General features: G+C 33.8%; 2 protein-coding genes across 7 annotated transcripts in view; one reads left to right on the top strand and one right to left on the bottom strand.

Moving 5' to 3' along the window:
* The window catches only part of LOC107022022 (putative lysine-specific demethylase JMJ16), an 11,284-nt gene extending 8,371 nt beyond the window's left edge, over positions 1 to 2,913 (top strand). For 3 of the 4 annotated variants that reach the window (XM_015222727.2, XM_015222729.2, XM_015222730.2), the window contains 2 exons: positions 992 to 1,360; positions 2,003 to 2,913. In XM_015222727.2, coding sequence (XP_015078213.1) covers positions 992 to 1,360; positions 2,003 to 2,716 — 1,083 coding nt within the window. In that variant the 3' untranslated portion in view covers positions 2,717 to 2,913. The remainder of the gene's footprint in view (positions 1 to 991; positions 1,361 to 2,002) is intronic. The other variant, XM_027917822.1, reaches the window with a different exon arrangement.
* Positions 2,914 to 4,035: 1,122 nt separating this feature from the next.
* Positions 4,036 to 11,617, bottom strand: LOC107022031 (putative E3 ubiquitin-protein ligase XBAT35). Of its 3 annotated transcripts, XM_015222742.2 has the most exons (10): positions 11,296 to 11,617; positions 9,750 to 9,864; positions 9,490 to 9,570; positions 8,993 to 9,081; positions 8,765 to 8,856; positions 8,093 to 8,174; positions 7,152 to 7,254; positions 6,119 to 6,204; positions 4,593 to 5,184; positions 4,036 to 4,508 (listed from the first exon to the last, which is right to left on the bottom strand). In XM_015222742.2, exons 1-10 carry the CDS (start codon positions 11,395 to 11,397, stop codon positions 4,255 to 4,257), a joined length of 1,596 nt encoding a protein of 531 aa, XP_015078228.1. In that variant the 5' UTR covers positions 11,398 to 11,617; the 3' UTR covers positions 4,036 to 4,254. The 3 variants fall into 3 exon arrangements, with proteins under 3 accessions (XP_015078228.1, XP_015078227.1, XP_027773825.1); XM_015222741.2 differs by having other exon boundaries at positions 4,036 to 5,184; positions 11,296 to 11,616; XM_027918024.1 differs by lacking the exons at positions 8,993 to 9,081; positions 11,296 to 11,617 and having other exon boundaries at positions 4,036 to 5,184; positions 9,750 to 9,789.
* Between the last annotated feature and the right edge of the window lie 2,572 nt (positions 11,618 to 14,189).

Here is a 14,189-nt window from a genome sequence, read left to right on the forward strand (position 1 = left end):
GTTAGTAGTCTTTGGTGATTCAGAAGTTATCGGGAAGAAGTTGAAGTGAACATAGTATTTTGAGATTTTAACCTTATGCTTATGTATATATTCATTTTTGCAATTTTCTTTTCTAAAACTATAGTAATGTTAAAAGGAGGAAGTGCAGAGTTTGCAATTAGACAGATTGTATTTCCAATTTTTCATTAACCGAGGTCCAATTCCCCTTTCATTATCGTTGCAAGTTTCAAGTAACTTTCTCAACCTTCAAGAATGAAATTCATTGAAGTATTGAGATTTCTAGCTTTGATTAGATCAAAGCCCTATCCAACTTCTCACCCATTACTCAAGATTTTCTTCATCTGTTACCTTCAACCTCTTCCAGTACTATCCCTAATTGATGCATTCTGGAGACATGATTTATTTAATTTTCCTTGCGTTCCTTCTTTTTCTTAAAATGGAATCAGATGCACATCAACTGTATTTTTCCACTTGTAATTTCCCACTAAAGGAAGTACGAACTGCTTAGGGAAGTTTGAGGTGTGACGAGTTATACGACCTGAAAGGCCATACTTTGCTAAGTGCTTAATGTGTGTGTGTCTAATAACACCCATCCTTATCTGTTGTTACATCTTACTGTCTGGGTATGTTGAAGTGATGAGTTAGTCTATTGGTAACTGTCTTTCGCTGCTTGTAACAATGAATTTAAATCCTTTATTCAGTATTCTTGTCCTCTTTAACTTTGAAATTTTGTTCTTTCAGTGAAAATTTTTTTGCCATCATCATAGAGTATGAAAGAAGAATACAATTATTGGAGACTTATGACTTTAAACATTATTTCTTGTGGGTGATCATATGCTTCAAGTTTGACCAGGATAGTCTAAAATTTCCTTTTACGATTAAGAAGAGATAGATCTATAATAGGCTTGATTTTGTTATATTTTGCATGCTGAAGATGAAAAGTTTGTCTATTACCTTCCATTTGATCGATCAACCTTCATATTCAATGCAGGCCACACAATTCTCTCCTTCTATATTGACTTCAGAGGGTATACCTGTTTATCGTTGTGTGCAAAATCCAAAGGAGTTTGTTCTCATACTCCCTGGAGCATACCATGCAGAGTTTGATAGTGGATTTAATTGTTATGAAGCAGTAAATTTCTCTCCCTTTGACTGGTTACCACATGGTCAGAACGCTGTGGAACTGTACCGTGAGCTGGACAGAAAGACATCAATCTCCCATGATAAACTGTTGCTTGAAGCAGCTGCAGAAGCAATTAGGACCTTAGGAGAACTTGCACTGCGCAACAACAGTTCTTTTGATGATTCAAAATGGAGAACAGTCTGTCGGAACTATGGTTATTTGACAAAAGCACTTAAGGTAAGTAAGCCTCTATTGTTCATGACATCTTAATAAGGAACCATTCCAAATTCCTGAACTTCGCAATTCTAACAGGCTTGCTGCTTATTCGTTTCATTTGACATTTTCATTTCTTCCTTTCCTTGTTGTGCTCTATTTCTAATTTTGCCGTCATCGACAACTGTTTCCCCTCTCTAGTCGTTGAAACCTCGTTCAACAATAACTCATGCTTTAAATATGACTAGGCAAAAGTTACAGGGTCTTTTTGTAATTCTCTCTTTTTGACAGGCTTTCTGTTCCTTTTCTGGATGCTCTGTACTGCTCTCTTATTAGTTGACATGTTTTCTTTACTGTCCTTTTTCCTTTTCATAACTACTTGATTTGTTTCACTTGAACCAAGGGTCTTTTGGAAACAGCCTCTCTACCTCCACGAGGTAGGAGTAAGGTTTGTGTTGTGTACACTCTACCCTCCCTATCCTTAACCCGGAGGTTGAGACTTAGCTTCTGTTGGTCCCTACTCTGATTGAGGAAGTTAACTAAGCTAAGGGTCCTTAGAGGGCTAATGTCATTTCTTGAGTTTAAAACACACGTGAGAGATGCAAGCGTTACTGACTAGTTATATTATTTAGAATATGATATATTGTTTTATTTTGTGTTGGATAGACACGGGTTGCCACCGAAGCGAGAACACGGAAATATCTGTTTGCTTCTCTTGAATCACGAAAGATGGAGGATGACTTTTGTGCCACCACCAAACAGGAGTGTGTTACTTGCTTCTGTGATCTATACCTTTCTGCCATTGGCTGCAAATGTTCTACACATAAATATACTTGTCTTCTTCATGCCAAACAACTATGTGATTGTGCTTGGAGCGAGAGGTATTTGCTTATACGGTATGAAATAGATGAGTTGAACATCATGGTTGAAGATTTGGATCGAAAAGCAAGTGCAGTTCATAACAGGGCAGAAGAAAAACTTGGATTGCCTGTATCCGATGTTTCTAAAGATGCTATCAAGGAAGTAGGTATGGAAACAATGAAGCATAAGCCTGTGATTCCTAATGTGGAACTCTCCGAGAGTACATCTCACCGTTCAACCTCCAGACAAGCATCAGATATTCAACAGTACAGGAATGTAGATGTTTTCTTTGCACCTTCAGTTGTTCCAAGTTCAACAACAATGAATTTGAATCATCGATCACAATTGAAAGAAAACGTTCATGATGAGGATAAAGTTCTATTGCCAAAAGTACCACAGAATACTGATGTTGGAGAAAATATTGCAACTTCTTCCAGTACAGTTCTCAAGAAACATCTTGCACAGGGGTCTTCATCGACAGTTAGAGATGTCATTATTCTCAGTGATGATGAAGATTAGCAAACCCCCATACCATATCACAAATGGTAACAAGCATTTATATGTCAGTTCTCTGCTGTAAGTTTGCTAATTGTAAAACTTGAATTATGTAACATGACTGGGAAATGCTCTTTCAACTCAATCTTGGCACTTTGTTTCGTGTATATCTGTTCTGGTACTCCTTTTGTTTAATCCAGTTCACAGCTATTGACATTGAATTGCACTGTTTGCCCTTCAAATGGGCTGATTTTTAATTTTTGCCCTTGAAAGGGGTCGGTCTTTAATTTTTGTCCTTCAAAATCGAACTTTTTGTTTGAGTAGTAATAGTAGGATGTTTCTTGTTCTCTCTCTTCAAGAACCTAACTCTATGTTCCTCTCTTACTTGAATCTTTTTTTTAGGGTTCATACATGATGCATCAATCGTGTCAAAGAACTTGCTCCAAAAATATAGGCATAATATATAAATATGTCTTTTAACTTGGTTTCAAATTACATTTATGTCTTTCAACTTTGAGTGTGCACAAGTAGACACTTAAACTTGTATAAATAGACACGCATGTCATACATGTCATTTTTTGTCCTACATGTATTGTTTGTCATGTAGGACTCGTGTGTTTGTTTATTTAAAAGTTGGATAGTTAAAGTGTCTATGCATTATGAAACTTGGAGGTTGAAGTTAAAATTTGAATCCAAGTTTAGGATCCAATATATGTATTACGCTAAAAATATAAGTGTTAAATTCCAATACAATATGTGTCTCTCAATGCAAGTCATTTGAACACCGTGACTGATGAGTGGATAGGTGGATTAGGCAAGCAAGGGTTTTGCTTAATTGTACAGCAAATAATTAAGCGCAAGTATCTTGAAAAGAATACACTCTCATAAACACATGAAGATAATGAGTAATACATGTTCTATCTTCCACCAAAATAATAATAAAAGGAGTTCTTTAAGAATTATTTGTCCCTTGAAAGTGCATTCATCATAACCAACAAATACCATCAAATATGTAAATGCCACAATAGAAAGATATGCACAAAGAAGTACTCACAAGTCACAAGTGTTAGAATAGTGAGAGGAAGTAAAGAGAAGTTTTCTATAACCCTGGGTTTACCATGGATCCTTAACTTGAGACAAGAGTCTATCGAAAATAACCTTTCTACCCTACAATGTAGGGTCTGCGTAACCCCATAGTGGGGATTATACTGAGTACGTTGCTGTTGATGTATCTTTACCTTGAGCAGGTACATGTTTAACCTAAATTATGCATGAACTAACTAATAGTACACCTGATTAGAGCGAGCCACATGAAACTGTAATTATAGAAACTAGCTAGTGAGTGAGTCGACGAAAACTGTAACTATGGAGAAGAACGCTCTAGTGTAAGTATTACAAGGTAAAATAAAGTAATTACAGCGGACCATAAGAATGAAATTGAAGTGACATTAGATAAGATCACGTTGACCACAAATGTAGTTTATTATGATACCTAGGCTAGATTTTCTGGGAGAATGACATGATAAATAAGGAATGTGAACAGTAGATACTAGATTTACCTCTCAAACAGAGTAGAGCTTTATAACCTGGTCGATTTTTACTCGACAAACGGGACACACCCCTTTCTTGGATTTGATGATCTGGTTCAAACACTGCATGCAGCCAACCATGTGACCACAAGGTACACATGCTCCTTCAACTGAAGCTTCCCAACATATTATACACAATGCAGGCTTATGTTCTTTTTCCTTTTGAGTCGTAACAGAAGCTGTTTTTTGTTCCACAGGAGGATTCGACAAGGGCAATGGGCTAAGATCTATGACAGGATAATGAACGTCTTTAACTTCTTTTGGAACTGGTGGAGCTGAAGGGACCGCAAAATCAAAAGCAGGATTCTTACCCTCTTGAGTTTCAGCGTTTTCACCTGGATAGACAATAGGCCTAAATTCAGGTGCATTGTCCGTCTTGTCCATCGCTTTCCAGCTACTTACATCCGAGGATGCTGTTTTGTCCTTTGATGTGTTTTCCCATCCTTGATAATGAACTTCAGCTGAGGCATCTCTACGTCCCTGCCGAGGCTCGGGCACGCCCCATCCATTGTACTCCTCTATATCAAGCTCATTGATCCATCCGTTGCAGCTTAGTTCAGAGGGTGTGGATTTAGCAAGTGATCGTTGTTGTCGTTGACTGGATACATCTGCAGTATTTCCCCATCCATATTGTTGGACCTTAGTTCGGTCATCCGTCCAATCATGGTTAGTTATTTCAGATCTAGGCACGGATCTGACAAGTGAACCCCATCCACTGTGAGCAGAATCATTGGTGTTACTACACCAGTCATTTTTATTTTTCACTCCAGAGCTTTGTCCATGATAATGTAGAATCTTATTTACTTTAGCAGAATCAATGGCAGCGTTGATTCCAATTGCTAATTCCATTGCTTGTGCAGCAGTTTCAGTTTGGATAATTTGTGGTAAGCGAAAAGGCAGGACCTGAAATACTAACATATGATAAGGCCCGGGAGGTTGCTTCTACTTTATCCTCTTAGCACATCATTAAAAGAAAAGTGAGAAAGATCAAAAGTTCCCCACTATTATATGACGTATCTTAGTTTAAGCCTCCATTATACTTTGGGATCATTGATACCCTTGTCGTTAGCGGATCGCCTCGTATATAGTTCAAAGAAAATATGAGATGATTTGTTAACAACAAGGATATGGATGGCTCCAAAGCATAAAAATGAATTTGGACCTTTTCCCCAAAATAAAAAATATATCGAAAGAACATGCATAGCAACAACAACAACATACCCAGTATAATCCCACAAGTGGAGTTAGCCCTACCTTGCGAGGTAGGGAGGTTGTTTTCATTAGACCCTCCCTCAAGGACAAGTATATCAAAGGGAAAAGAAATAACAGAAGTAAGGAAGCCACGAAAAAATACTAAAGATAGCATGACAAAATATTATGAAGAAAAAAAAAGGAACAATAACTACACCATATTTTTATAACTACATAATAACATTATATAATCAAAGTACAAGAAACAACACATAGTAACAGAGATCAAAGAACAAGCAACTACAAGAATAATACTACGACTACAAAAGAACAAGCATAGCACCTCAGGAAAAGAAACCATACAAGAGACTATTACTACATTTAAACAGATTCAGCTGATATTACGCACAGTTCCATGTTAGATATTTAGCTGATAGTGTTCCATTCAGCTTCGAAAGCATCAAGTGCATGATACAAGAATACGATATACCGTCTCTAGCCCACAATATAATTTTAACTGGTCTACCTTTCTTATCCAAGTGAAAATAAGGCAATGATGCATAATGCACATATTTCAAACATGACTTACTGCAGCAACCAAACAGAATTGATAAAAAAGTATGATTCAGTCAGAGTTGGTAATTACCTCAATTGCAGCAATACATGCTTTGCGCAGCAATACAAGCTGTTGTTTCTCAGAATCGTTCACTGATGTAATCTTATATCGAGTATCTGATATGAAAAAAGCAAAATCATAAAACTATTATAAAGTCTTATTCTGAAAAGAGGCCTTTACCTGAAATAACATTAAATAAGAAGCTTTCGGTGAAATAACTTTTAAGTATTTAAGTCCACTTGTTGGTCAGACTGAAGTTTTTTACTTCGTGGAGAACAACTATCACACTCCACATTCTAACATTAAGTAAATCTGCATAGCTACCAAAGCACAAAGCACAGCTATTAGTTAATCAAGGAATCTAAATTGCTCAGATTCTTCACTTTTGTTACTGTATCCATACCGAATTTGACAAAACTGACGAAGAAATTCGGGACATACCTGTGATTGCTGTAATCAAACAAAAGCTAAGATGAATTAAAGAAAATGGAATAGCTCTTTTCCTTTTCCTTTTATCTCATCTGAAATTCTCCTTTTGATAAATACTTACTCTCCAGAATACCTTGTAAGATTTCCACTCTCATAATTTACATATATAACTTTATTTTTGGATATTTAAATTATTTTTAGCCGAATCCCCGCACCCGTATCCGTATCCATACCTGAATCTGCACCCCGAATCTTAAAATTAGACCATGAAGGATCCGACCTCTACATCCACACATGTATTGGACACTGCACTCGACTCTGAGTAACTTAGCAAGTAAGACAAGTGCAATTCAGAATTTCTGTTTTGAGACGAAATTCTAAAACCTACACATTTGACTAAATAGCACGCATCTTTATGTACTCCTGAACATGAAGTTGCATAAGCATCTACATATCAATTGTTCCTCTAAAATAAAATATGTTAGCTCTATTTTTTACTGCAATTTATTTTGTACATTAAAGCTTTAGCATTGTAGAGGAATTTCTCTTGAGGCATGTAAATTAACTGCTCATTGATAATTGTGGATAAGAATAAATTCAACTACAGAAAATAATTTCAGGAAAAGAATATTACTTTTGATCCTGTCAAAAATTGTCAGCATAGGATCTGATTGTTTCCTCCTTATCTCCTCAACAATAGCCCTCCATAAGACAATTACTTTACGAGGTTGGGCGTCCTGTTCAACAAAACATCATGTCAGTAAATCTGCCAATTTTATCGAAGGAACAAAAAGTACTCCCTCCTTCCCAATTTATGTAATGTAGTTTGACTGGGAACGAAGTTTAAGAAATATGGGATATGGAAAGACTTAGCAATGTTACAAAACAACCTCTGAAATAAAAAAAATTAAAATAGAAGAGTACACCTTTGTGGACTTTCTGCCAAATAAGTTAAATAATCTACCACAAGACATACTGAAGATGGAGAATACTGTTGCTTCCCACTCAATATGAACGCCAAGTACATGAAAATGTTTATTTCTTTGCTTACCTAACAGCAAAAGGCTCATACTCACACTTCTGCTTAATTTTCTACTCTTTGATTTCCACTTTCCAACAAATCAATTAAATTATTACTTAATCGGAAAAAGATGTTATATATCTCAGTAAAATTGTTGTTTTCTAATTAGTTATGATTCAGTTTATGTTTTAAGTCCCAAGTTTTTTAATTTTTGCCCGAAAAAAAAATGCTGAGTTAAATACCACTTGGACATGAAACACAGGTTTACAGTCTTCATGTAAAAGTGGCATGCTGGCATATATAAGGATTCTTCTCAAACTTCACAACCATACAATGTACCTACATTTAGGTCTTCAATTTTTCATAGCAAGAACTACCCTACTCCTCGAGTTTTGAACATTACTCGTTAACCATCCACAGAAATCTTCGCTTGATATACGTCATCTTCAGAATTCTCTAAAGATGGTACAAGCTAAAAGAGAGGTACCTCACAACATTGCCAGAAGAGTTTGTGAAAGAAAGAACAATTGTTGGTCAATAAAGAGTTTATTTACCTGTAGCGATGAGTAAATCACCAGTTGTAATTTAAGATGCCTCACAGGATCAGCTATACCACAAGGCATGACTACAACCCAACTGCAATTTTAATCAGTCGTCAGCAAGTACGCAAGACATCTTACAACACAACAACTATGCTTAGGGTGTGTTTGATATATAGGGAAATATTTTTCACGAAAAATATTCTCTAGAAAATAAGTATTTTTCTTACTTATTTCTAGTGTTTGGTAAATATGCAGAAAATGTAATCTCAAAACCATTTGTACATAATTTTGGCAAACACTATGGGGTTGACGTGGGGGATAGAGGTGTGGGTGAGGAGTGTGAAGGAGTGTGTTGTATTAGACAATTAGTGTTGGATGTCACTATGGAACTTGTTTTCCCTATTTCCACTAGGTAAGTCATTTTCCTCATTTTAAGAACTTGTTTTCCTTGAGAAAGAATCTCAAACAAATTTGGCAACCAAATATGAGACAATTCGAAAACATTTCCGCACAAAAACACAACCTCAGTCCCAAACAGGTTGAATGAGACTGCTTACATATGCTTATTTCAACAATGTTTGGCAGAATTAATTTTTTGAAATTTGCAGCATTATAAAGTAGATCAGAATTCAAAGCACAAACAAGGGGCACTTATAAGAAAAGCCAAGTTAGAATCATACTGACATCTTCCTAGATAATAATTGAGGAGCTAAAGCTTCAAGAAATCTTGGGCCATAGAACTCCCTCATCCAGCCCGAGAAAATGCAGATTTGTTTCTGAAAGTGAAAGCAAAACAAGGATAAATGAATTTGCAAACATACAATCCAAGACAAGAAAAAGGTAGGAAAATACAAATAATCATATGCATTCAATGTTAATGTAATTAAAGTTTGAAACTAATATCAAGTACACCTCGATAGTACGGACGACATCGGTAAAACCCTTTGCTTGAGCTATTTCAAGTGGAGTTTGGCGAGCATCATTCTTGATCAATGGATTTGCTAGGAAATGAGATTTCATAGTAGATTAGCTACATACATGCATTAAGCAGCTGAAAACTATGCAAAAATGATACTCCCTCCGTCCCAATTTATGTGATGGTGAACTTATGTGGTGGGGTTCGACCAGTTTAGAGTTTAAGAAAGAAAATTGAAACTTATGGTCTAAAATAAGTGATCGATATTTGGTGTGACTATAAATCATCTCATTAGGGTTAAAATGAGAATCTTAAAGTTAAATTGGACCAAATATATAGAAAGGTGTCATCTTTTTGGGACGGACTATAAAGGAAAAGACTGTCATATAAATTGGGACGGAGAGAGTACTAGATTATCCAGGAATGCAGTCTGGATCCATCTAAAGAGCAAAAGGATAAACCATAATCACTTTGCAAAACTTTGAATATGCACCTCCATAGGAAAGAAGCAATTGCACAGTATCATCCAGACCTCTCTTAGCTGCATGATGTAGCACAGTCCCAGCATAATATCCTGAAAAAAGTAAGGACTTGGAATAACGATTATCATTGTAATCGAAGCAGATTACTAGCACCTATTACAACAAAACAGTGAGGGTCGTGATCCTTCAAACCTACTGACTTAAAATTCTGGAACAGCCTCTACTGACGAGTTTAAAATTATAAGATCACAATTGGCAGAGAGAGGCATACCTGGCCGGTAAGCATTGACATTAGCACCGAGCTCAAGCAAAGTTTTTGCAACATTCAAGCCATTCGGCTTCATGCACGCTACAATCAATGGTGTCTTTCCTTCATCGTCGATCCACTAATTCAACGGGGACATAAAATTACATTAAGCATATATACAAAATACTCATATACACTCCTACAAAACCGAATCTCTTTTATATTCACCAAAATGAGAATTTATGTAGAGCTAAATTTTTCAAGTAAATTGGTGCACAGAACTTGTATAATACATCTCGCACCAGTAAAAGGATTAATTATCACACCTTCTAAAAGTTGAATTTTTTTGCATATTTGCCAAAAGGGTATTGCTACGGAGTTATATCCTTCGAGTAAATCGGGTGCATGAGTGTATACCTACAGAGTCTACAGAGTTTTACCAGTAGAAGGATTACTTTTATCATCTCCTAAAAGCTAAATCTTTTGTATATTCACCGAAAGGGTGTTGAATGTTGATATAGAGTAAAATGTTTCAAGAAAATTCGTGCATTGGTGAACTTGTATACCTCCAGACTTAAGCCAGCCAAAAGATTGCTACCTTTTTTAACAAGTAAAAAACTACTTATTGCAAGCATCTCCTAGTAATTGAATCTCTTTTTATGTTTGCCAAAAGAATGTTGCTATGGAGTGGATTTTTTCGGTGCATGGGTGAATTTGGATACCTCAAGACTTGCACCAGGAATAAAAATTACTCATGGCATCTTTTTAAAATTGGATCTTTTTGTATTTACAGAAAGGGCGTTGAAAAATACTCCCTCCGTTCACTTCTACTTATCCGCTACATTTTCACCATTGAAAAAATTACTTTTGATAGCTCCAAAAGAACAGGAATCTTTTTCAAATTTACCCAAAAGGGTGTTGATACAGTAACCCGTCTTTGTGTTCTTTCCACCCACCAACGCTCCTCATCTACACCCCACCCCCATAGGCCTCATCCCCAGCCCCACCTTCCATAGTATTTGTCTACATTATATGCAATTGTAATAGTTTATGCATATCTTACCGAACACAAGAAATAAGTAGTAAACATTTTCCTACATGTCCAACACACCACAAAACTTGCACCAGTGACAAACTCATGGCATCTTCTAAAAATTGAATCTTTTTTTGTATTTACAGAAAGGGTGTTGAAAAATACTCCCTCTGTTCACTTTTACTTTATCTACTATACTAAAAATACATTTTCACCATTGACAAAATTACTTGTCATATCTCCAAAAAGATGGAATCTTTTTAAAATTTACCCAAAAGGGTGTTGATACAGTAACTCATCTTTGTGTTCTCCCCTCCTACATTATAAACAAAATTAGAATAATAGTTTATGCTTACCCACCAAACACAAGAAAACAAGTAAATTTTCCTTCATGCCCAACACACACCAAGACTTGAACTAATGACAAACTCATGGAATCCCCCAAAAATTGAATCTTTTTCACATTCTCCAAAAAGGGTATCAACAAAAAGCTAGAATTTTCAATAAAATTGGATACATGGGTGCAAATTTATATACCTCAACATCAGCACCATTATTGTAAAGAGCTTTGATATATTCAGCATTTCCTTCAATGACTTGTTGATAGAGTAACTCATTTTTTAATTGTTGTTGCCACATTTATGAAATTGCTAAAGATTTCACTTCAAATATGAGAAATTTTTTTGTGCAATCATTTGTATTTATGTGTGGGCACTCTCTGTAGAACAGTAGAAAGGGCAATTTGTTTTGGCTATCAGAGAAGGAGAATGCCTCCACGTGTCCAAGAAGAAGGGAGTGGATAAATTTTTTCCGGTATCAAAAAACTAAAATTTGAATAGTTCTACTGAGATTTATAATCTATGAATGAAAATTTACTTGAAACAGAAAATATGGCAAACATTCATATATATTCAAAAATAATAGCTGTATTTTATTTTTTTCATATTTATGGATATAACTAGACTATAAATAGTAAAGTTGATTCTAAGCAAATAATTATTTTTATATTTAATATAATAAATAAATATTAAATAGGAAAGTAATTATCATAAATAATTATGGTAGAAAATATGATCTTTTTCCATGTTTATCATTATCAAATTTTTTTCTTTCAACAATGTTCATACATCACATATTTTTTATGTCCCCCCAAAACAAATTCATTCAAATTCAAGATACTTTACATCACTGCAAGAGCGATATTTGTGATTTTGTATCCATCAAATACTTTTTAATTAAATATTTATCTCGTACTTATACAGTTTGATACCTACAAATTATTATTTTTTTGCTCGTTGTCTAATGTATTCATACTTATACAGTTTGATATTCACAAATTGTATTTTTTTTTGCTTGTTTGTATACTGTATCCATATTTTTGCTTTAACAACAATGTTGAAATGTATTCATTTTTATATACGTAGATACTTGTAGTTATATAAGCACAAGTTAAAATGTTGATTTACGAAGACAATTATATCTAGATATATAAGTAATATATCCAAGATAAAAAGTTAATACGGGATTATAAATATAGTTGTATCCAACGTATTCATTTTTGTGTTTATCAACAATGTATTCATTGCATTCTATATCGATGTATTCATTTTTTGTTTAACAACTAGTGTATCTATTGTCATGTAGTTCATCTATTCAAAATAGAAATGCTTAACTTTCATTCACAAATTCAACAACTTGCTTACAACAATAACTTGAATTATCAAAAAAATATGTATAAATATCTTTACGGCGACAAAATAAGAAATATGAAGACTACAAGAAAATTGAGTATGATGTATCACAATTTTTGTTAAACAGATAAAGATTATGATTTGATATGTCTTAAAATAAGTAATTTTTAGTTATAAAGTTAATTATGGGAAGTTGTTCATTGTATGGACGTAATGTAAGGATAGTGGGTTATATTTAGAATCAATTTCTTTTTTTAGTTTATGCATTAATGTATAAAAAAAATTAAAAACTATACAAAAATACAGCTAAAAAGTGATATAAATCATAGTCATTTGTTATAAATAACATACTTATAGCTATTGATATTCATTAACTCTATAAATATAGTTATTTTTGTAAGTTGCTCTAATTTTTAGTTATAAAGTTAATTATGAAAAGTTGCTCATTGTATAGATGTAATGTAATGATAGTGGGTTATATTTTGAACCAATTCCTTTTTTTTTTGTTGTGCTTAAAAATGTATTAATGTATGAATAAAAAATAAAAAACTATACAAAAATATAGCTAAAAAGTGATATAAATCAGTCATTTATTGTAAATAACATACTTATAGCTATTGGTATTAAATAACCCTATAAATATAGTTATTTTTGTAAGTTGCTCTAATCTTTAGCTATAAAGTTAGTTGTGAGAAGTTGCTCATTGTATGGACGTAATGTAAGGATAGTGCGTTATATTTAAAATCAATTCTTTTTTTTTAGTTTGTTGTGCTTAAAGATGTATTAATATATAAATAAAAAACTATACAAAAATACAGCTAAAAAGTGATATAAATCATAGTCATTTATTGTAAATAACATACTTATAGCTATTGATATTCATTAACCCTATAAATATAGTTATTTTTGTAAGTTGCTCCGACTTCTTTGTCTCGATAAAGAAGATCTAGGTACATTCTAACATGTTCAGATTTTATTTGTAAAATTATAGATATATTAGATAAAGTATTTGTGTTTCGTACGGGGTTGAACTCTTTTATTAAGCTTACATATGATTATTCACTTTGGATACATACTCTACATTGTCAATAACATTTTATCTTAAGGCAAAACGTTCCTTCAAAAGTGTTATATTAATAACATAAACATAAACTAATGATTGTAAAAAAATATATCATGATCTGTGTAACAATAGAATGAAACAAAAAAAATTTGAGTCCACCGAATACATGGTGCCCCCATAAAAAAATTATTTCACTTTAATACTCAAAGTTTAAAGGAATAGATTCTTTCAGTATAGAACAATTATATTCACCAGTGTATTGACACAAATACAATGGTACAATAAGCCACTAAATAGAAGCAAAATACATGGATACTTATTTGTGCCAAAGAAGAAGAAGTTCAGATTCTTTGTTATTTTAAAATGAAAGGAAATTTCTCTATTTATAAACAATAAAGAGTAGTGTCAATAATGTTTATTGTGCTTTATCGGAAATGTCACAACTCTTTGAAAAAGTTACAATCCTTTGGAAGGATACTCAACTTTCATAAAAGTCGCAACTCTTCATAAAAATCACAACTTTTCGTAAAAGTGATAGCTTCTCAATAAAGTCGCAACCCTTCATAAAAGTCGCAACTCTTCATTAATGTCCCAATCCTTCGTAAAAATCACTACTTTTCATAATAGTCACAACGTTTCATGAAAGGGGAAGACTAGTTTTGAAATTAAATAAATTT

Source organism: Solanum pennellii, chromosome 6 (genome assembly GCF_001406875.1).
Source record: "Solanum pennellii chromosome 6, SPENNV200".
NCBI classification, from domain to species: Eukaryota; Viridiplantae; Streptophyta; class Magnoliopsida; order Solanales; family Solanaceae; genus Solanum; species Solanum pennellii.

Excerpts from the sequence above, each read along its gene's own strand:
- LOC107022031 (XM_015222741.2), bottom strand. The coding sequence starts at position 11,397 with ATGTGGCAACAACAATTAAAAAATGAGTTACTCTATCAACAAGTCATT. Across the intron at positions 9,865-11,295 it reads ATAATGGTGCTGATGTTGAG|TGGATCGACGATGAAGGAAA; the intron begins GTATATAAATTT and ends CCGTTGAATTAG. Across the intron at positions 9,082-9,489 it reads ATTGCTTCTTTCCTATGGAG|CAAATCCATTGATCAAGAAT; the intron begins GTGCATATTCAA and ends CTCATTTCCTAG.